Source organism: Plecotus auritus (assembly GCF_963455305.1).
Source record: "Plecotus auritus genome assembly, chromosome: 1".
NCBI classification, from domain to species: Eukaryota; Metazoa; Chordata; class Mammalia; order Chiroptera; family Vespertilionidae; genus Plecotus; species Plecotus auritus.
Window position 1 is genome coordinate 124,673,824 of NC_137770.1, and position 23,631 is coordinate 124,697,454.

Genomic DNA, 23,631 nt, shown 5'->3' on the forward strand with positions numbered 1-23,631 from the left:
CTGGCCCACCAGTAAAACAGGCTGCATTGGGTTGGGCCCAGCACTCTGCAGCAGGTGAAGCAAAGCACAAGTATGCTTTGGCCAACAAGATCTGGAGCCACGAACCAGCTCATCTCCTTTTTGTGCCGCTTTCCTTAGGTCTTGGGTATGATGTGGTGTGGAGGCTTGAGCCCGTAACCTGGATCCCCAGGGCCCTCCCTCCCTCGCTTCTACAGCTCTGCCATCTCACCATGAGCTGCCCTCTTGGCCTTCTCTTTAGACACACAGACCTAGACATACACACAAGACACACAGACACACATTGACCCACACATACATGGACACATAGACATATGCGCAGATACACAATGATACACAAACACATGGATACATAGACACACACACATTGACACACAGATACACAAGACAGGCAGACAGATATAGGCATACATACAGACACAAGTTTACAGACACAGTGGAACAGACACACACCAGCACAGATTCACACTCACAGATAGACACAGACTCGCGCACACACTCACAGATAATGCTTCTCATTATACACCTGCTCTGCACTTAGTCACAGGCTCTGACATCATAGAACTGACCCCTGTGGCCTGGTTCAGTGGTTCTCAGACTCAGCTGCACATTAGAATACTCTGGGGAGCTTCTAAAACCCCACATGCGGGACCACACCCCAGATGAGTCACATCGAAGTCTCTGAGGGCCCGCCCAGGCACCCTGTTTTCTGAAGGCCCCCAGGTGAGTCCATTGCACAGCCAGGGTTAGGAGCCAGTGACCCTCAATTCATTTCCTCACCCAGCAAGGAAGCCCATAGAGTGAATTACAGGGGGCCACCCAGCATCAGATAGAGCACCCACATTTCCAGGACTGGCTGGTCTCCCTCCAGCTTGTCTAATAAACCTTTGACCCTAAATTACCCCAGGAAGGGGCAGGGTTGAGGAGGACCCTGAGCCGAGCCTGTCCTGCCACTTGGAAGAGAGGTGAGTGAGATTCACACCTTCCCCCTATGCATCCTGTCCCCTATGCACTCTGCCCCCCCATGCAGTGTTGGGGAAGGTGTTTCTTAGACTGGGGGACCATTTACACGGAAATTCCCCCGAGCTTTCTGGCACGCATATTCCCTGGCCCCAGCCCCGCCAGCTGAGTCCCAGTCTCTGAGGGCTGAGCTTGGGGCCTCCCAGTGTACACACAGTGGCAGGTCTGGGAGTGCGAAGACCAGGGCTGTCTTGCGCTGGGTCTGACCCTCTAGGTCACGTAGTGGGTTTGGCCTCTTGTCTGTGATCTTTCCACCTTAAGGGGTGTCGTGAGAAGCAAACCAAGGGGTTTCTGGGGAAAGACTTTGCAGATTCTAAGGCACACTAGGGTTGATCGCTTTATTGTTACTGTTGGTTGGTACTTGCAGTTTCCATTCTGCTGGACCTGCCCTGGCCTGATGCCTCTGTGATGAACCTGGAGAGCTGGGAGCCCTGGGACCCTGTAAGAACAGTCTTGTGGTCATCATCACAGGGCAGGAGTGTGGGAACAAGTGCTGGGTGTCAAACTTTCCCTGCGCCCCATTGACTCATCCATTCAGCAGGCAGTGAGCGAGGCCCTGCCACCCTGGGGGAACAACTCGTGGCACCCATGAGCCTGGCCCATCATGAAATCCTAGGGTGGGAAGGCAGAGGTAAAGGACGCTGAGCATTTTTTAGCACTGCTTTGTACCAAGTAATCCACTGGGCATTTTACACATATTATTGCATAAAATTGTCATCCTCAGTATTGTTCCCAGAGAGGAGAAAATGAAAACTCCAGGAGAGAAAACAGGAACTCAGAATTCTGGCCTGTCTGAAGGCAGCAATGGCAGAGTGGGATAGAGCTCCTGAACCACCCTGTCCCCCTGTGCACTCTGTCCTCCTGCTCCTGAAGCACTCTGTCCCCTTGGTCCTCCTGTCCCCTGTGCACCCTATCTTCCTGTCCCCCTGTTCTCTGTGCACCACATCTTCCTGTCCCCCTGTTCCCTGTGCACCCTACCTTCCTGTCCCCCTGTTACCTGTGTACCCTATCTTCCGGTCCCCCTGTCCCCTATGCACCCTGTCCCTGTGCACCTTGTCCCTGTGCACCCTGTCCCCTGTGCACCCTGCCCTGTGCACCCTATCCCCTATGCACCCTGTCCCCTGTGAACCCTGTCCCCTGTGCACCCTGCCCTGTGCACCCTGTCCCTTATGCACCCTGTCCCCTGTGAACTCTGTAACCTAGGCACCCTGTCCCCTGTGCACCCTGTCCCTGTGCACCCTGTCCCCTGTGCACCATGTCCCCTGTGCACCCTGTCCCCTATGCATCCTGTCCCCTATCTCCCCTGTCCCCTGTGCACTCTGTCCCCTATCTCCCCAGTCCCCTATGCACCCAGTTCCCTGTGCACCCTGTCCCCTGTGCACCCTGTCCCCTATGCACCCTGTCCCCTGTGCACCCTGTCCCCTGTGCACCCTGTCCCCTGTGCACCCTGTCCCCTATGCACCCTGTTCCCTGTGCACCCTGTCCCCTATCTCCCCTGTTCCCTGTGCACCCTGTCCCCTGTGCACCCTGTCCCCTATCTCCCCTGTCCCCTGTGCACCCTGTCCCCTATGCACCCTGTCCCCTGTGCCCCCTGCCCCCTATCTCCCCTGTCCCCTGTGCACCCTGTCCCCTATGCACCCTGTCCCCTGTGCACCCTGTCCCCTGTGCACCCTGTCCCCTATCTCCCCTGTCCCCTGTGCACCCTGTCCCCTATGCACCCTGTCCCCTGTGCACCCTGTCCCCTGTGCACCCTGTCCCCTATGCACCCTGTCCCCTGTGCACCCTGTCCCCTATGCACCCTGTCCCCTGTGCACCCTGTCCCCTATGCACCCTGTCCCCTGTGCACCCTGTCCCCTATCTCCCCTGTCCCCTATGCACCCTGTCCCCTGTGCACCCTGTCCCCTGTGCATTCTGTCCCCTATGCACCCTGTCCCCTGTGCACCCTGTCCCCTATCTCCCCTGTCCCCTATGCACCCTGTCCCCTGTGCACCCTGTCCCCTGTGTACCCTGTCCCTTCTACATGCCAGGATTGCAGGACCAGGAGGCCTGTCTCCCTTATCTGGTGAAGGCTTTGGCTGCAACCCTAATTCTTGAAGGGTCATTGCCCTGGTGATTTCCAGGGGTAATCCCACCATATTCCCCGGTCCAGGCCCACCTCAGCTGCGCCTTGGAAGGATGAGAACATCTGAAATCAGGAGGTTTCTAACAACCTAAGGTTTCAAAGAAAGATAAAGATCAAAGGCAGAAGAGGGCAAGGAAGTCAAAGTCAGTTCACACCAGGTTGAAGTAAAGGAGCCACTCCCACAGGCTGAGTGCAGGGCTACCAACCTGATGCCCCCTCCCGTCTGTCAGCTAGAGCTGTGGGACAGACAGATTGACAGACATACTGAGCAGGGAAGGGGGACCTGAAAGAGAGAGCGAGAGAGGAGGAATAGGTATGGAGAAAATGAGAGAGAAAGCAAGGGACACACAGAGAGAAAGAGCAAGACAGAGAAGCCAGGAGAGAGAGATGGAAGGAGGGAAGGAGGGAAGGAAGGAGGAAGGAAGGGAGAGAGGAAGGGAGGAAGGGGGAGGGAGATGGAGGAAGGAAGAGAGAGAGAGAGAGAGAGAGAGAGAGAGAGAGAGAGAGAGAGAGAGAGAGAGAGAAGGGAAGGGAAGGGAAGGGAAGGGAAGGGAAGGGAAGGGAAGGGAAGGGAAGAGAAGAGAAGAGAAGAGAAGAGAAGAGAAGAGAAGAGAAGAGAAGAGAAGAGAAGAGAAGAGAAGAAGAGAAGAAACAATAGAAAGCAAAACAAAGAGAGAGCCACAGACAGAAGTGAGGCAGTGAGGCATGAAGAGAATGTCAGGAGGACAGAGATGGAGAGGAAGCCTGATTGGAATGGGCCTCCACTGCTGGTGGAGCTGTTGGCATGGGGCTTTCCCTTTGGAGCTGCTGCCTCTAGCCTGGCAGCTGGATCCTTGGCCTGCCCTCCTCTTCCTCCACATGGAGGCTGGCCTGCTTTCTAGATGGAAGGCAGAGCCTTCCAGGCCAGCTGCTCCTTTTCCACTGATGTGGTCTTCAGAGGAAATTGACTTCTTCTTCAGAGGCTGGGCTGGGAGTCCTGAAGAGTCCTGGTTCCCCACCCATAGGGCTCACACAGGCCTGCAGTGGCAATGGCCTCCACCTACCCCCATGTTTCCAGGCCCCTCCTGCCAATGGGGCCTTCCTTTCTCCCTTCCAGCTGTGCACACCGTGCCTTCAAAGCCCAACCCAGGCTCCTTCTCCTCTGAGAAGCTCACCAGGACCATGGCCCCTAGGGCATTTTCTGGACTTCTTTTTCCCCTGACTCATCCCTCCATCTTCCTCCCCTTTGGTAACCATCAGCTGTTCTCTGTATCTATGGATCTATTTTTGTTTTGTTGTTGTTTATTTGTTTTGTTTTGTTTAAGATTCTACATATAAGTGAAACCATATGGTATTTGTCTTTCTCTATTTCACTTAGCATAATACCCTCTATATCTACCCATGCTGTCACAAATGGCAAGATTTTATTCCTTTTTATTGCTGAATAATATCCCATTGCATTTATACCACTTCTTCTTTACCCATTCACCTACCAGTGAGCACCTAAGTTGCTTCCATATCTTGACTATTGTAAGTAATGTTGCAATGAACATAGGAGTGCATATATCTTTTAAAATTACTGTTTCCATATTCTTTAAATAAATACTAGAAGTGGGATTGTTGGATCATATCATAATTCTATTTTTAATTTTTTGAGGAACCTCATACTGTTTTCCACAGTGGTTGCACCAGTCTGCATTCCTACCAGTAGTACATGAGGGTCCCCTTTTCTCCACATCCTCACCAACACTTGTTGTTTGCTTGTATTTATTTATTTATTTATTTATTTATTTATGTTTAAACTAGGGGCCCGGTGAATGAAACTCGTGTACTGTGGGGGAGGGGTGGTCCCTCAGCCCAGCCTGCCCCCTCTCACTGACTGGGAGCCCTCAGGGGATGTCCCACGGGGAGTGTGCCTAAGCCGCACTCTGGCCTCCCTCTGTGGGAGATGACCGGGCTGATCAGGGGAAGGTGCCTGCCCCATCACCCTGCTGCTGCAACCACTGCCAGCCACCATAGCCACCAAGGAGTTTTCATCAACACGGACTCTAGTCCCTTCACCATGAAAAAATGACAACTTTCTTTAGGCATTTTCAAGATGTGTCTTTCATAGGATATGACATTTCTTTCTTTCTTTCTTTCTTTCTTTTTTTTAATCCTCACCTGAGGATATGTTTCCATTGATTTTTAGAGAGTGTGGAAGAGAGAGAGAGGGAGAGACAGAGAGAATCATCAATGTGAGAGGGACACTTTGATTGGTTGCCTCCTGCATGAGCCCTGACCTGGGCCCCGGCCAGGGAGGAGCCTGTAACCTAGGTACATGCCCTTGATTAGAATCGAACCCGGACTGTGGGGTCGACAGGCTGAGGCTCTATCCACTGAGCCAAACTGGCTAGGGCAGGATATGACATTTCTTAGCCCCTCCAGCAGCGGACCTTCATTTTTTCCTCCAGAAGTGTGGTAGAAAAACCCTAGATCACCTTCTTGGATTCGTATTACCCAAGTTACCAAGAACACTGCAATCGGCAGTGTACAGGGAGCTTAGCCAATGAGCAGTCAGGAAAGGTATTTACACTCGAACTGGTTTGGCTCAGTGGATAGAGTGTCAGCCTGCAGACTCAAGGGTCCCAGGTTTGATTCCTGTTAAGGGCATGTACCTTGGTTGGGGGCACATCCCCAGTGGGGAGTGTGCAGGAGGCAGCTGATTGATGTTTCTCTCTCATCAATGTTTCTGACAGTCTATCCCTCTCACCTCTTCTCTGTAAAAAATCAATAAAATATATATATTTTTTAAAAAATAAAGGTGTTTCCTCTGCAGCCCATGCACAGAGGATCCCCTGCGTTGTGTCCACTGGGCTAGAGGCGTGTCCCTGGCCTGCGTTTGCTGTGTCCGCAGGGCTAGGGGGCGTGGACCCAGGTCGCTTGGCATGGGCGCACACGCAAGCGGCCATGGGGCGGGAACTTGCGCCGTGTCTCCATGGCAATGCAGCAGAAGTTCTTGCCCCACCCCGCGGCCGCTTGTGCTTGGCGCCCCCGGCTGCTTGTCCCAGGACCCAGCCTGCTTGGTGCCTCTGGCCACTTGTCCCAGGTCCCAGCCCACTTGGCACCCCCGGCCGTTTGTCCCAGGACCGGGGCTGCTTGGCGCCAGCACCCATAAACCACTCCTGGCCGGGGGCATTCTGGGACCCTGGCCGCTCAGGGCCTACGCGTGGGCCTACAGGCTTGGAGTGGTCTGGGTCCCGAGGATGTTCCCGGGGCCCAGGCCACTCAGCGGCATATTAACCCACTATCTTTGTCAGGTTAATTTGCATACTCACTCCTGATTGGCTGGTGGGTGTCACAGAGGTATGGTCAATTTTCAACTTTCTCTTTTATTAGTGTAGATATATTTTTATTGATTTCAGAGAGGAAAGGAGAGGGAGAAATAGAAACATCAATGATGAGAGAGAATCATTGATTAGCTGCCTCCTGCATGCCCCCCACTTTGGATCAAACCGGTAACTTACAACCCAGGCACGTGCCCTGACCGGGAATGGAACTGTGACCTCCTGGTTCATAGGTCAAGACTCAACCACTGAGCCATGCTGGCTGGGCTGTCTATTTTTTGATCATAGTCTTCTCCAGACTTATTTTGCCTGCCATGCTGGGTCACATTCAGTGATGCAGTATTTGTCTTCCAAATGCCATGTACATAAATTCTCTGTCTCCATCCTTCCATCTGGATGTAAAGTCCTCTCCTTATTTATCTTCTCCCTAACCCCCACCCCCCTAAGGCCTCCCAGCACATGCACAGGCAGGGTTCTCCAGGTCCTGAAATGTGCAACTGGTTCATGCTGCGCTTGCTATTTTTATTTTATTTATTTATTTATTTATTTATTTATTTATTTATTTTATTTTATTTTTTTTAAATATATATTTTATTGATTTTCTACAGAGAGGAAGGGAGAGGGATAGAAAGTTAGAAACATCGATGAGAGAGAAACATCGATCAGCTGCCTCCTGCACACCTCCCAGTGGAGATGTGCCCGCAACCAAGGTACATGCCCTTGACCGGAATCGAACCTGGGACCCTTCAGTCCACAGGCCAACGCTCTATCCGCTGAGCCAAACCGGTTTTGGTGTTCATGCTGCGCTTGCTATTTTTCCAAATTCACTCCCGTGGATGCCGGCACTGGGTCCTCCCCTTGGAGGGCATGCAGCAGAGGCACCTCGTGCCCATGGACCAAGGAAAGCAGAGGCCAGTCAGGTAGCTTGCCAAGCCATGAGCTGTCTGTGCGCACTCAGCCCTAGAGCCTGACTCTTACCACAGGCCGCCCCCACCCCAGCCCCTCTTCCTGAACCTCACTCAGGACTAGAGCCAGGTGCCTGTGCTGGGGAGGTGGGAAGGGAACCAGGTGACTGTACCTTGCTGGCCTGGGGCAGACCTGAGAACCCCTCCCCAAGGGTTCAGCCTGCACCCTTGCCCCCGACCTGTCCTCTCACTTCCCTTTCTCGGTGGGTCAGCACCTGCTCAGCACCCACACCCTTGTTCCCACCCCTGCCAGACACACCCTCTGGGCCTTTCCCCAGAGGCCTTCTTTAGGGCTGGTCTTGCTCGGCCAAAGCAAGACAATTGGTCAGGTAACTTCCAGGGACTGCATCAGTGTGGCCTCCACACTCGGAGCAGGGTCTCCTGCTAGCGGAAGCATCTCAAGGGCTGGGCACACCAGCCTTCATATCCCTCAATCCTAACACAGGGTTTGGCATATGGTGGTGTGGGGGTCACTGTAGAGCAGGAGATGTGGCCCCAAACAAAAGGCAGAAGGCTGACAACTTTGACCTGCCCTGCCCTCCCTCCTGTCATGTGATGACAATGACAGCAAAACACTTACATTGTCACAGTGGACACCCACAACTCAGACCGGGGCCTGGGACACGGGGGTCAGCGAATTGTTTCAGGTCACACAGCAGTGAGTGGAGAGGGGCCACAGTTGGACTCAGTTGGACTATAAGCAGAGTCCGAGCTCTGGGCAGCCTGCCGGGCCCCCAAGCTGGAAGCCAGAGCTGGGGATTCTGTGGCTCTCCTGTGTGACCTGCGGTGCATGCCACCTCCCTCCTATCCAGCTACATGTATATACTGAGGACTCAAACTCCCTGGGTCTGTGTTTCTTTTCTCAGTTGGTATGTTTTGTTTATAAGAAAATTAGATTACCCATCTCCACCCCTTGGGGGCATCATGAGGATTCGGACTCAAGTAAGAGTTAGAGGCAGGACTTCTGCCTTCAAAGACCTTCTAGCCCAGTGGAGGCCAGAAACAGCCACTTCACCTTCTATTAGGTTCAGGTTCTAGTTCATGTTCATACAATGGAGCCATGGTGAGAGGATTGGGAGGCTCCTGGAAGAGGGTGAGGTGCAGGGCAGGCCTGCAGGGATGGGTCAGGAGGAGAATGGTTGGTGGTATAAATGAGGATGGAGAGACTGCAGGGGTGTGGTAGCCTGTGAGAACCTGGCCAGCTGGCATGGAGAAAGCGATGACCTTCTAGCACTTTCCCTCTCCAAGTCCCCTCTTGTAAGCCAGCATCTTTAATTTATTAAGGAACTGGTTTTAAATCATCTTCCTTCTCTCCCTGCCCACCTTCCCTCCTGCCTTGATCATAAATTTCCCTGATCATAAATTTTGTTTAAATGACAGTTTAGAAAATGAGCAAATCTTTGGTGACACTTTTATCACCTCCAGAATACTTTTAATAAGAAGTTTCGGTAGATTGCATTCTGGGAGGCAGTGAGGAGAGAAGCAAGACAATAGCTCCATCTACCCAGCCCTGCCCCTCTCCCCCTACTCCCTCCATGGGGAAAGCCCTGCCTCGGGCCCAGCCCATCCTGACAGCCACTCACCTGTGGCCTGGGGCTCAGCCCTCCACTCCTCCCTCTTCCTTGGTCCTGTCATCTGTAAAACCCTGCCTGGGTGAAAGAGGGTAATTAGTGAGGACCTATTAGTAATGGTTAAAGCAATTAGCTGCTGATATTTTGCACCACACCTAGTCCTCAGACTGGCACATCAGGCCCAAGAATATTTCTCAAACTAGAAGCAGCTGCTGAACTGGATTTGAAAGCCTGGGCCCATGGGAAGCGTCTGTGCTGCGGCCACTTTTGTGCTCATCCTGTTAGATGTCAGGGAGCCTAAAGGTCCCCACAGCACCTAAAGCACAGTGCTGCCTCTGCTGGGCTGGGGCAGTAGGAAAATCTGCCCAGAATGAGGGTCAGGAATAGAGGGGGGCAGACAGAGGAGCCTCCAGGGTGTCTGCAGAGGGAACTGACCCCCCCCAAAAGGGATGACTGATTATGTGGAGTAGGTTGTGAAAGGGGGGGCTTGTCACAGTCCAAGAGTGAGGGGAAGACTGGGCAGGAACCAAGAATAGACCTGGGAATGAGATACATTTAAAGGGAAAGCCACAGGATTTAGGGGCTGGCTGGATGCAGGACATGAGGGCAGTAGGGTCTAGAAGAATGGGGCACCACAGAGAAAGGCAACCCTAGGAGACCACTGGGGCAATTACTGGACGACTTGTAAAATGATTCTGTCCTCTTAAAATATACAAAAGAAAAAAACAACTTAAGAAATACATCATTGGGGAGAACCAAGATGGCGGCATAGGTAAACAACTATACTTGCTGCCTCTCACAACCACATCAAAATTACAACTAAAAGGCAGAACAACTACCACCCAGAACCACGGGAAAGCCAGCTGAGTGGAAGTTCCACAACTAGAGAGGTGAAGAAAGCGCAGAGACTGGTAAGAGGTGCAGGGGAGCGGAAAGTGCTGGCACCTGGATGTGCTGCTCTTTTAATTGGGAGGGAGATACAAGCTCCTGCCTGCTCTGAACTCCAGTTCCAGGCGAGACTCTGGGAGACCCAGACACATACGGGGAGAAACTGGACTGTCTGGCATCGGGACAGGAACGTGAGGGCGGCTAACTCTTAGAGGTGCTTGCAGCAATCATTGTTCCTGCACAGGGGCATGGGAAGCGGAGAACCAGGGAACTCTCCAGTGCAAGGCTGAAGGGCAGCTATTGCTGTTTGCTCTGCCCTGGTGATTCCTAGAGACTCTGCCCCTCCCAATTTACAACCCTACACAAGCTGTGCACATCAGTTTTTGCATATGAATGGCCTGTCCTTTCTCCTTCTAAAACCTGTCAAACTGCAGCTGGGTCAGAGAGCCCCAGAGCTTCCAAAATAAGGCCCAAGGCCCGGCAGCAGCTGGGCCTTGTCTGGGCACTTCCAAACCCCATACAAAGAGGCGGAATCTGCAGATGTCTCTGTAGCTCCTGCTGGGTGGCCCCAGACAGTGGCTGACCTTGCACCTCCTTGGAGATCCAAGAGCCAGTGTACCCAGGGGTCAGAGTGAGACCATACCAGATTACAACTATCCACATCCATAAGAGACACACTCAAGAGACAGACTCAGTGAGCACCAAAGCTCCACTGAAGCAAGTCCTGCCTCATAAGAGTGTCTCCTGCTTAACAGATCTTCCAGTGTAGACACAGCTGGTCATCACAACCAATTGGCCTGGAGGTCAATTCTTCCCAGTGATACTAACAGCAATCAAGGGTTAACTACAACAAGACTGCAAACAGCCCACAGATGGGTGCACCAAAAGCGTCCACCTCAGGTGACTGGGGAGGCTGAGCCACTGGGCCCTACAGGACACCTAGCACACAAGGCCACTCTATCAACTCAAGGAGACTTAGCAGCTACCCAGTACATAGAAACAAACACAAGGAAGCAGCCAAAATGCGGTGACAAAGAAACAAGTGACAAATGAAAGAAATGGATGAAAGCAAAATACTGGATATGGAGTTCAAAACCACAGTTATAAGGTTACTCAGAATCTTCTAGAAACCTCTGAGAAATTTAGTGAGACCCACAAGGATATGAAAAGGGACCAATCAGAAATTAAGCATACACTGACTGAAATAAAGAATAATATACAGAGATTCAACAGCAGACTATAGAATCCCAAGAATCAAGTCAAGGATTTGAAATATGAAGAAACAAAAAACATCCAACCAGAAAAGCAAAAAGAAAAAAGTATCCAAAAATATGAAGATAGTGTAAGGAGCCTCTGGGACAACTTCAAGTGTACCAATATCTGAATTATGGGGGTGCCAGAAGAAGAGAGAGAGCAAGATATTGAAAACCTATTTGAAGAAATAATGACAGGAAACTTTCCCTACCTGGTGAAAGAAATAGACTTACAAGTCTAGGAAGCACAGATAACCCCAAACAAGAGGAATCCAAAGAGGACCACACCAAGACACATCATAATTAAAATGCCAAGAGCAAAAGACAAAGAGAGAATATTAAAAGCAGCAAGAGAAAAACAGTTAGTTACCTACAAGGGAGCACCCATATGACTGTCAGCTGATTTCTCAACAGAAACTATGCAGGCCAGATGGGAGTGGCAAGAAATATGCAAAGTGATGAATAGCAAGAACCTACAACCAAGATTACTCTACCCAGCAAAACTATCATTTAGAATTGAAGGTCAGATAAAGAGCTTCACAGACAAGAAAAAGCTAAAGGAGTTCATCACCACCAAACCAGAATTATATAAAATGCTGAAGGGTATTCTCTAAGAAAAGGAAGAAGAATAAAAAGGTAAAAATAAAAAATTATGAACAACAAAGTGACAACAAATACATATCTATCAACAAGTGAACCTAAAAATCAAATGAATAAAAAACCTTATGAACAGAACAGACTGGTGAATGTAATAGAATCAGGGGCATGGAAAGGAAGCAGACTGACAATTCTCGGGGGAAGTGGGGGGAAGGGGTTGAGGGGGGTGTGGGAAGAGATTGGACAAAGAGCTTACACCTATGGACGAGGTCAATGGGGGGGGGAGGGGAAAGGCCTGTAGTGGGGTGGGAATCGGGTGGAGGGGAGCTATGGGGGGTGGGGGCAGGGAAAGGAGGAACATCTGTAATAATCAGAACAATAAAGATTAAAAAAAAAAAAAGAAGTACATTGTTGAAGGCAATCAAAATGGAATTGCTTCTTCTTGACCTATGGTTTAAAAAAAGGAAAAAGGGTTGTAAGTTAACTGAGAAAGTGAGTTGGGCACACAAGACTGGCATTTACCGGGTACCTGTGAGTGCTATTCACTGTGCATGGCACATTAGGATGAGGCTTTTGCAGAGCTCGCTTTGTGGAAGGGCGCTCTCCTGGCTCCCACCTCTATTATGGGAGGTCATTATGGCCTTGGGTGAAAAAGGAACATTTAAGGTGTGGAAAATAATGAAATGCTATTGAAACCAAATTCTGTGTAAACCAGTACTGGAGACAGCTAGATGGAACAAGAGAAGGTTCTTGTTCTTGGTTTGTTTTTCTTTACACTTTACTAAGTGTATGTGAAAGGGCCCAGGTGTGGAAGAGAGGACATGGGAGTGAGAAGCGATAGCTTTGCCATGCGGTGTCTGTGGGATGGTGGGCAAATGCCAACCTGCTGAACCCTGGTGTACTGGCTGCAAAGCACAGCCGAGCCCTGTCTCAGAGGTGGGGGCTGGGCACTGTGTGCGCAGCTAGCTCCTGGCCCAGATTTGACCTTCTGTATTCTGTAATTAGTAGCTGTTATTATTATGGCTATAACTATACATCATTAATTCACAGTTTAAAAATGCTTCACCTATTTCATTTTGCCCTGCTTTATTGAAGAATTAAATTTTTATGAAAAATTCTCCTAATTGCCTAAATTCAATGTCATTCCTGCTTCGTTCAGGCATGCACAACAGATAATCAATGACAGACACTACTTCCACCTGCTGGCACCCACCCACCAACCCACTCTTGATCTCCTACCACCTGCTGCAGACAGGACATCCCCATTACCTTTGCAGAGGAGGAAGCTGAGGCTCAGAGAGGCTAGATGGCTTGCCTGAGGTCACAGGGCTGGGAAACAAGTATTCAAAGCCAGGTGTGCTTGTCACTAAAGTTGTGCCTCCTCCCAGGTGGTAGATTCAGGGCTGAGGCAATTCTCTGTGGTGGCACTGACCCTGACATGATGGAGAAAGTGGCCAGCTAAAGGCTGTCCTGTGGACTGTAGTAGTCCTCCTGGGATGTCCCCCTCTGGGGCTGAGCAGCCCCACAAAGCCCTGAAGAGGCATCCACCAGGAGGCTGCCACTTCTGTGTCCAGTATCCCCCTCGAAAGGGGATCTGGTTTCTCCTCTGGAAGCGCCTGGGCTGGTCTCCCTGGCTCCCATCTCAGGCTCATCTGCCCTGTATTCAGGGGACCAGATTGATTCAGGGATTAGAGCCATGAAAATCCCATGTACTTGAAGGGCTGTGTAATTTGCAGAGAGCCCTTTCACATACACCAAACCCTGAGCTAAGACGAGGAAGAATCTCTACACATAAGAACATGGGCCCTGGGTGCACTGATTGGGGCTGGTGTCCCGTCCCACCCTGTACATGCTGTGTGACCTTGGGCAAGCCACTTTACCTCTCTAAGCCTTAGTTTCTTTACCTGAGAAATGGGGAAAATACCTACTGCTCAAGGATTTTATGAGGGTTAATTGAGATTATACACATACACACATATATGATATTATATATTTATGTATAAAATCTCATGTAACTCTCATAATAACCCATAAGCAAATAATAAATACTGATACATAGCAATGTTTTAATAAGTTAATATTAACTAAGTATTAAGCCACACCCAGAGGAGGATAATAAGAACTATTGTTTATTAAGCCAAGTTCTTTTCATCCTATTTTGTTTTATTTGACACTTTGTCTGCTCACCCACCAGACTACAAGCTCCATGAGGTCAGAGCCATGTCTGTTTGCTCAGTGCTCTGCCCAAGTGCTCAGCAACATGTCTGACACATAGCAGGGGCTCAATAATCCTTTGCTGTTGAATCAGTGATCTTGTTTAATCCTCACAAGAGCCCTTTTAAGAGGTGTTATTATCCCCATTTTGCAGATGAAGAAACAAGGATTCAGAGAGATGCTTATGGTCACACAGCTCATGAGCAGTGGAGTTGGAATTCAAACTGAGGTTCCTGACTCACAAGACTGTACTGTGAGTGTAAGGTTCGAGGTGCAGGAAACGGGAGTCGGGGACCAAGCCATGTTAAAGAGGAGGTTTATTCCACACTAACGAGCAAGATTCATTACGAAGGAGGGTAGAAAGACCAGGATTAGAGGAGGGGTGGAGAAGAAGGAGGACCTCAGCCGGGCTGCCTCGCAGACTGGGAGAGACAGCAATACGTGCAGCGGTGAACACGCCTTTTGAGGGGAGGAACAGGAAGGGGTTGGGCCCAGGGCTGAACGGGAAGGGATGGGGCCCAGGGCACTTGGCACGTGCTGATTGGTGGTTGAATGTCTCGGGGATGTCCCAGTGCAGACGCTGGTTATGTCATAACTCCGCCCACCAGTTGGGGGGAGGGAGGATCTATCAGTGAGCTCTCAACCACCCTGCCAGAGGGAACCATTCCTCTCCACAGACAGAAGGCAGTGGCAGGGCTGCTGGCTCGCACCCTCCCCTTCAATCAGAGAGGGGTGGGGGAGGGTGATCCCCAGCCTCAGAGCTTTCTGAGTAGCACTGGTGGGGCAATTGCCCATGAGGCCATGGGATAACAGCTGGTAGACTAGGGGAACTGTCCCAGTGGGTGAGACTTAAAGCAGATTGGGGACAGCACATGCCGAACCACATAATTGTGCCCTAGGAAAACCCCCTGTGGGCCATTTCCTCCCCAGGAGGAAGCTCTGCCTGGCTGGGGCACCTTCTCTTCAGGAGGAGGGACCACTGGGGCTGCAGTGAGCTGGCGGGGGGAGCTACCACTGTGGTCTCAGGCCAGCCAGTCTCCTGTTCCTGCAGCCTGGATAAAGCTGTGCCTCTGAGGTCTGAGCCCTCGGCAGCAGCCTGTGAGCCTGTTGGGCTGTGGGGTTCCCATAGGTGGCTGCAGGAGCCTGTCTCTCAAGGTCTTGGGAGAGGCTGGAAGGAAGTCTCCTGAGAGGCACACTGGCCAATTTGGCTCCAGCGAACAATGTTAACTCTCCAACGAGTCCCAACCATCTGCTGAGAACCTGCTATTCTTTCTAGGCCTCAGGGGGCTGAAATCACACACCAGCTTGTGAGAGAAACTGGAATTTAAACCCAGACCTATCCGACTCCAGGTCTAGGGTTCTGGGGCCTCCCTTAATCTTAGTCTGTATATTGATCGTCAGGTGGAAGCTATGCTGCTTAGGTCAGGAAGCTAGGAGTACTCTACTGCCCAGGGATGTCCCCTCACTGCCTCTTTGATCCCCTGGGAAAAGAGCAGGGGGGTGATAAGGGCATGGAGCAGGGGGGTCACATAGGGGAAAGGAGAAGCAGAAAGGAGGTTGGGGGCTGAGCATATCCTATTGGCTATCCTCACACCTCAGTCTGGGCAAGCAGTGTGGTGGGTGGTTCTGGGAAGATGGAGGCTGGAAGGGGGACACCAGTGTGTGTGTGTGTGTGTGTGTGTGTGTGTGTGTGTGTGTGTGTGTGTGTTAGAGGCACACAGGATGTTGAATCTGGAAACATGGCTCAATTTTCAGCCTGGTGGAAAGAGGACAGAAGACCGTGGAAGTTACTTTTCCTCTCTGTGCCCATCTGCCACATTAGAAAATTGGGTGGGTGCTGTCTGAGGCCCTGCCAGCATCCCCACAACCCTTCTCAGTTCCTAACCTGAGCAAAGACACAGTTGCCAAAGCCTGACTGGTTGTGTCCAATCTTGGCTCTACCATTAGCCACTGTGTGCTTATGGGCAAGTGAACCGCCCTCTCTGGCCTCCCAGCCCTAACTACAAAATAAGGGTAATAGTTGTCATTGATCTCATGGAGTTGCTATGAGGATTCAATGAGTTAATGCATGCAAATCAGTAAACATTCAGTAAATAGTGAAATTACTATCATTACTATCCAAATCCCTTATTCAAAATCCTGAGATATCAAGCACTCAGAACACCAAAAGTATTTTTAAAAATGTACTTGGCACATATTTTTAGTCTCTATTTACCCCATGGGCTATAAATATTCATTAGTTTCTGCAAAAATGTTAATGTGTCTGATTACAAGGCCCAGTCCCAGATCATGCTGGAGTAATGCAAAATATGTAGTATTTCCACCATATTTCATCTCTAAAAAAAAAAAATATTCTGAAACACATCTGAGTCCAAGGAATTCATATAAATGATTGTAGACCTCAATAATCACTTTGAATTCTTCCAGTAATCCTGAAAAGTAGATTAAGTTTATACCCATTGTGCAGATAGAGAAATCAAGGCTTAGAGGAGTGTAAGAACTTATCTTAGATGCCAGGGCTGATAATTGGCAGATCCAAGTCCTAAGGCCTGGCTCCTGACTGCAGAGCCAACATTGGTTCTCTCTGCAGCCCTCCTAGGCTGCCAGAGCCCTGGGGCCCCTGAGCACCCGTGTCTGGTTCAACTCTAAGTACACGCCACCAGGCATGTAGGGCTTGGCCAGTTAAGGTCTCCTGAATGAAGAAACCTGTGCAAGAGCAGAAGGCTTGGATTCTTCTCTTGGATAGAGGATCATCTCCTAAAGGAGACAGGAGCAAAGAGATGCACTCAAGCAGAGCATCGCCCAAGGAGACCACTAAGGTGCCCTGCCATGGGTGCCCAACTTAGAGTCAGGCCTAATTCTGGCTCTGCCTAGACTCACTTGCAAAAGGCCCCTGCCTTGGTTTCTTTAGCTACAGGATGAGGATGATAACAAGTTTACCTGGGGCAGCCACTGGGCCTGATCAGTGCTGAGGTCAGCTGCAACTGACCAGCTTCCCTCCCAGGAGACGGCTCTCCAGCCTCTCCTGAAGGGGCTCCTCCAGCCACCTGTGGGAACCCCACAGCCCATTACAGGTACCACAAGCTGCAGCGGTGGGCTCAGAGCTTCAGAGGCTTGGTTTTCATCCAGGCTGCAGGGACAGGGACTGGCTGGCCTGAGACCACAGCAGTAGCTCCCCCCACCAGCTCACTGCAGCCCCAGCTGTCCTTCCTCCTGAAGAGAAGGCACCCCAGCCAGGCAAAGCTCCCTACTGGGGAGGAAATGGCCCCAGAGGAGGTTTCCTTAGGGACACAGGAAATGTGTGCTGTTCCCAATCTGCACTAAGTCTTACCACCTGGGACACATATGCAGTGACACAAGGTGTCATTTGAAAGTTTCCTGTTCAATAAAGGAAACCCATCACTCTGTAAGTAGAGCACAGGATTCCTGCTGCTCACACCTCCCTCAGTCTGGTCTTCCATGCTAGAGTCTCCGGTGCCCCATGCCCTTGCCCGGATACCAGTACCTGGCCCTTCCTGACCAGTCTTATCCAGCTGTTGCTGCAACATCTCCCCTGTCTCTCCCGTTCTCCCAATTGCACTGTTGAAATAGAACATCCATCATGCTTCAGTTGGCTAACAAGCTTGAGTCTCTCTTCTGCTGGGTGATTAGTCGGTTAAAATGTCATGTGCTCTCATCAGGCTCTTGGCCATCCCCACAGGAGGGGTGACTGGAGCAGCCTGTGCTGGTGGTGGGCATTCTTTCCTTCCTTTTCCTACCTACCCCACCATCTCTTTTTATTTTCCAAATGAAAAATGACCATGTGATTCCATTAAGTTCCCTGTGCAATAGCAATCATTCTGAGAAATTTATTGTGACTCTGTTAATGACTGCTTGGTTGGATGTTAATGTACCAGGGGACAGCTTATACTGTCCTGTTTCCTGCGGCCAGAGCGGGGAAGGATTCCAGGGGGTTGTGGGGGGCAAGTGGGGCATGGGTGCTGGCAGGGCGGGACATGAGTGTGAGGTGGACAGGAGTTTCATTAAAGCAGTAGTAATTTCTTCTCCTTTCTGTTTTGTGAGTCCAGCCCCTGGGTGGCAGTATGGGGGCCTTACTTCTTGCCCCTGCCCCTGCCCTCTATCTCACCAGAGGGGCTGTGTGCACTCAGGAGAGGGCAGAAGATCCAGACAGAGATTAAGTGCAGGACTGCTGTGGCTGTGACCTTGCGCTTCCCTGAGCAACTTTGGCATCTGTGAAATGAGCACCATTGTACACCTGTCCCACCAGGTCTGGCTGGACAGCAGAGAATTTGCCAGGGCTTCTGGAAAAGCCATCCCTTGCTTGTCAAAAACCGCACCAAGAAGGGACTTCTTGCTTCCCTGCTCTGGACACCGCCTCTAGTGCTCGGAGCTCTCTGAGCAGGACACAGGACCCCTCCCCCAGCGTGGGGCTGCAGCAGTCATCTGGCATGCACGAAGGGACATGCCTGAGGATGTCAGAGAGGAAAAGGGACAGAACCCTTGTCCTTGATGGCATCATGGAGTAGCTGAATTAGCCAAAGCTGGAACTGTCACCCACCCTTTCCCCTTAACCAATCTCAATGGAGTCTTCTGTTTCCTGCCACCAAAGGTATCCCGTGGACCATATGCAGCAGGAGCTCCGCATCAACAGGAAGGTTATGACTAATGTAAGCTTTGGTGTGAGTCCTTTAAGGATCCTAATTTGAACCTAACTTGTGTTGATCACTAGAGTCTAGACATGCCAGTGACGAGCTGGTGGAGCAAAGGAGAATTGCATTTATAGGTGGGCAGAGTGCCTCCTGGAAGAAGCTCACCCGCAGGAAACAGGAGCCTCACCCAAAGCACGCCTTTGCTTTGGCAGGAAGTAGGCACTCTGAGTGTGCAGGGGCCTGCCTCTGGGTGCTCTCTCAGCTCAGTTCCCAGGGACTCATGTTTGGGCCCCTGGGGTGACTAAGAAGGTGCACAACCTGAACAACCTGGTGCCCCCGCAGTTCTGCTCTGCGAGCCTCTGTCAGAGCCATCTCTCCTCCCTCGGCTCAAATTGCCCAACAACGCTGCTCTGGGGAGCCAGGCAGCAGCTGTGAGCAGGAGAAGGGAGAGTCCTGCTCAGCGAATGTAGTGCTTGTCAGCACCTTGGTAGTGCCTGCAAGACATCATAGCAACAGTGAAGGTGCCAGGGCAGACAGGGGAGGACGCAGATCGACAGAGTTGTGGTCTTAGTTCTGGTTCCTCAGGGAGCAAAGACTGAGGCTCGGAGTTAGGTCAGGTGGCTTATTTGGGAGGGGATTCCCAGAAGCAGGAATGAGGGATGAAGACAGGAAAAAGGAAGCTAGTGCCATGGAGCATTATGAAGGAACCTGCTGTGAGCAGTGGGGGCTTGGCCCACTGAGTCCTCTGAACCCTCTGAGCCATGTCAAGGAGCCTCTCAGAATCTTTGTCTCTGGACACAAGGAGGTGAAGTTTTCATCCACTGGCTCCCACAGACCATGACGAGTCTGAGCACTGAATGTCACCTCAGCTGGGCTGAACTCAGAGGTGGGCTGAGTGGACAGGACATGAGCACCAGGAGGGTTGCTCTGGTACACACTCAATAGGGCTTGTCACGAGCGCCTGTGAGCTACCTGCTGGGGATGCCCAGGAACACCTGGGGACTTCAAGGAAGGCTGGGGTTGTGTCTTAGTAGGTGACAGTCAGAGCTAGTCAGGCCTATAATTATCATTCTTCATGGGTCCAGAAGATGTGGGCCTGGGTGCTCCAGAGGGGGCCCTGCCCCTTCCTCAGGCCCTGTCTCATTCCTCCAGGCCTCGGTGGTCTCCGCCTACAGTGGCTGCAATGGAGACAGAGCAGTTCTGAAGCCCAGGGAAGGACCTGGCCACTCTGAACTTTTCAAGTGGAGTGATTTTTTTAATGGCCGGGATTAGAAACTGTTGCGGTATTTTTCTTAATTTCCTCTTCTAATTGCAAATAAATAGGACTAATTTGCCCCCTGGGTGAGTTATTTTGTTGTGAAGTGATTGGGGGCCCTGCAGGACTCTCTAAGACAGCAGGACTTTAGGTGAGGTGAAGTCAAACCCATCTCAAATCATCCTCCTTGATGGCAGGAGGAGCAGGGACCAAAAATGGAGGGGGTACAGGTTCCTCTTCGTTCTCCTCACCCTCCAGTTCACACAGCTGGGTCAATGCTCTGTGAGTAGGAAAACAGGAGGTGGACGGGGCTTTCTTCCATGCTGTGCCCTCCAGCTCCTGGGGGCTGCCTTCTGATGGAGAGTCTGACCCAGAGAAGAAATCGCTATCTTCTCAGGATTTCACTTAGCAGTGGTAGGGTAGCCTGGAAATTCATTCTTCCAGTCACAAATATTTCCTGATCACCTACTATGTTCTAAGCTCTGGATGGGATTCAATGGTGAACAAGAGAGCTATGACCTCTATCCTTATTGAGACATTGGCATTCAGTGACTGAATCAATCAGTATTCAGCTGCCAAGAACTGAATCCACTCTGGCTATTTATGCAGAAAGGGTATGAAATGGCCTTTAGTACTGCAGAGAGGTCTGGAGAAATGGGCATTAGGCTGACTTTTAAGAACCAAACTGCTGAGCATGTCCCACTTGAGTCACATAGGGCATCTATACCACAGTTGTATGCTCTAGAACCCTGGTGCCTCTGTGACAAAATGGAAGGCTCATGCTAGCCTCTCTAAATTCAAGTTATCATTGCATTGATTGGAGAAACACAAATCAATGAAACCCTAGCTGAAAGGGAGTCTGTGCACACAGGTTTTCTCTCCAGGAGGCAACCCTGGGAAGAAGTGGTGGGAATGGATTGTGAATGAGTAAGCCAACACTTTCAACACAACAACTGATTGCACAATTTGTTAATTAAATACCTGTGTAAGTGCCTTTCAGAAAAAGTAGAGGAAATTCTTAGAAGGAACTTTACTAAACTCTTGACAAGAACTGAGAGGAAACTGATTGTAAAAGTAAATGTTGGGGCCATGCATGAACCCTCTGATGACAACAGTTTCCAGTCCCAAAAGGCACATCTACCACATCTACTGGGACGTAGCTGTGCTCCCTCCCCTTCCCAGTCCTCAGGACCTATGGTAGTCACCACTTTGTTCCCAACACACCCAAGTGAGATCCTGATGATCTCTCTCTCTCCTCATGCCACAGCCCCAAAACCCTTGTTCAAAATGGTCTTGGTATGCTAGGGCCCACCCATTTGACCTGTGGTGGGCAAATTGAATGGCCCACTCTCTTGGTTTATGCCACCAGGTCTGCCTGCTCTGTAGAGCACCATACTGACCCATTCTGGTGTGAAGACACCTCCATGCTCAGAGGATTGACTCAGCCCACTATACAGCCACATTGTCCCCCAACTTATTTCATTGATTATTGACATTTGGTCTAGGGGCCAACCAACATTAGATTCTGCCCCCCACTTCCCCCAGGTTTATGAGGTATGATTGACAAATGAAATTGTATACATTTAAGGTATACAACCTGATGTTTTAATATACGTAGAAATTGTGAAATGATTACCATAACCAAGCTAGTTAACATATCTATCCCCTCACATAGTTAACATTTCTGTGTTTGTGTGTTTGCATGTTGAAAACTAGAGATCTACTCTTTTAGCAAATTTCACGTATACAATACATTATTATTAACTTTAGTCGCTGTGCTATACATTAGGACTTAAGAACTTAATCTTATAACTAAAAGTTTGCACCATTTGATCAATATCTCTCCCTTTTCCTCCCATCTTCCAGCCTCTGGTAACCACCATTCTGTTTCAATGAGTTCACTTTTTAAAAAATTTCTTTATTGAGAGAAGACGGCCCCCCTCTCTCGGCTCGGCCATCTTGTGGGAAGAGCTGAAGCAGGCGCTCCTGGCTCGGCGCGGCCCGCTGCAATCCGTGGAGGAACGCGCCGCCGAGCCACCATCATGCCTGGGCATTTACAGGAAGGCTTCGGCTGCGTGGTCACCAACCGATTCGACCAGTTATTTGACGACGAATCGGACCCCTTCGAGGTGTTGAAGGCAGCAGAGAACAAGAAAAAAGAAGCCGGCGGGGGCGGTGTTGGGGGCCCTGGGGCTAAGAGCGCAGCTCAGGCCGCAGCCCAGACCAACTCCAATGCGGCAGGCAAACAGCTGCGTAAAGAGTCGCAGAAAGAACGCAAGAACCCGCTGCCGTCCAACGTCGGCGTGGCTGACAAGAAAGAGGAGACGCAGCCGCCCGTGGCGCTTAAGAAAGAAGGAATAAGACGTGTTGGAAGAAGACCTGATCAACAACTTCAGGGTGAAGGGAAAATAATTGATAGGAGACCAGAACGGCGACCACCTCGTGAAAGACGATTTGAAAAGCCACTTGAAGAAAAGGGTGAAGGAGGAGAATTTTCAGTTGATAGACCGATTATTGACCGGCCTATCCGAGGCCGGGGTGGTCTTGGAAGAGGTCGAGGAGGACGTGGACGCGGAATGGGCCGAGGAGATGGATTTGACTCTCGTGGCAAACGTGAATTTGATAGGCATAGTGGAAGTGATAGATCTTCTTTCTCACATTACAGTGGCCTGAAGCACGAGGACAAACGTGGAGGTAGCGGATCTCACAACTGGGGAACTGTCAAAGATGAATTAACTGACTTGGAGCAACCAAATGTGACTGAGGAAACACCTGAAGGTGAAGAACATCCAGTTGCAGACACTGAAAATAAGGAAAACGAAGTTGAAGAAGTAAAGGAAGAGGGTCCAAAAGAAATGACTTTGGATGAGTGGAAGGCTATTCAAAATAAGGACCGGGCAAAAGTAGAATTTAATATACGGAAACCAAATGAAGGTGCTGATGGTCAGTGGAAGAAGGGATTTGTTCTTCATAAGTCAAAGAGTGAAGAGGCTCACGCTGAAGATTCGGTTATGGACCATCATTTCCGGAAGCCAGCAAATGATATAACGTCTCAGTTGGAGATCAATTTTGGAGACCTTGGCCGCCCAGGACGTGGTGGCAGGGGAGGACGAGGTGGCCGTGGGCGTGGTGGACGTCCAAACCGAGGCAGCAGGACTGACAAGTCAAGTGCGTCTGCTCCTGATGTAGATGACCCAGAGGCATTCCCAGCTCTGGCTTAACTGGATGCCATAAGATAACCCTGGTTCCTTTGTGGACCCTACTTCTCTGAGGTTTTGCATGCTTAAGGATCCCAACCGTCTAAGAAATTAAAAAAAAAAAAAAAAAAAAAAGAGACTGTCATTCATATCATTCACACCTACAGACTGAATTTTATCTGTTTTGAAAATGAACTTCTCTCGCTACACAGAAGTAACAAATATGGTAGTCAGTTTTGTATTTAGAAATGTATTGGTAGCAGGGATGTTTTCATAATTTTCAGAGATTATGCATTACTTCATGGATATTTTGTATTGCTGCTTGCAAATATGCATTTCCAAACTTGAAATATAGGTGTGAACATGTGTACCAGTTTAAAGCTTTCACTTCATTTGTGTTTTTTAATTAAGGATTTAGATGTTCTCCCAGTTACAAACTGGTTTTAAATATTGGACATAATATCCGTTTTAGTACCTGCTTTGCATTTACACATATGGTCAACTGGGACATGTAAACTCTGATTGTCAAAATTTATGCTATGTGGAATACTAATGACTTTACGTATTTTAACTTAGT

The 23,631-nt window shown here is 50.1% G+C and overlaps 1 protein-coding gene across 1 annotated transcript; it reads left to right on the forward strand.

The window, feature by feature from the left end:
• Nucleotides 1-21,792: 21,792 nt before the first annotated feature.
• On the forward strand, nt 21,793-23,422 carry LOC308245543 (SERPINE1 mRNA-binding protein 1-like). Its single transcript, XM_080662966.1, has one exon. It carries the CDS (start codon nt 21,900-21,902, stop codon nt 23,076-23,078), a length of 1,179 nt encoding a protein of 392 aa, XP_080519092.1. The 5' UTR covers nt 21,793-21,899; the 3' UTR covers nt 23,079-23,422.
• Nucleotides 23,423-23,631: the final 209 nt, after the last annotated feature.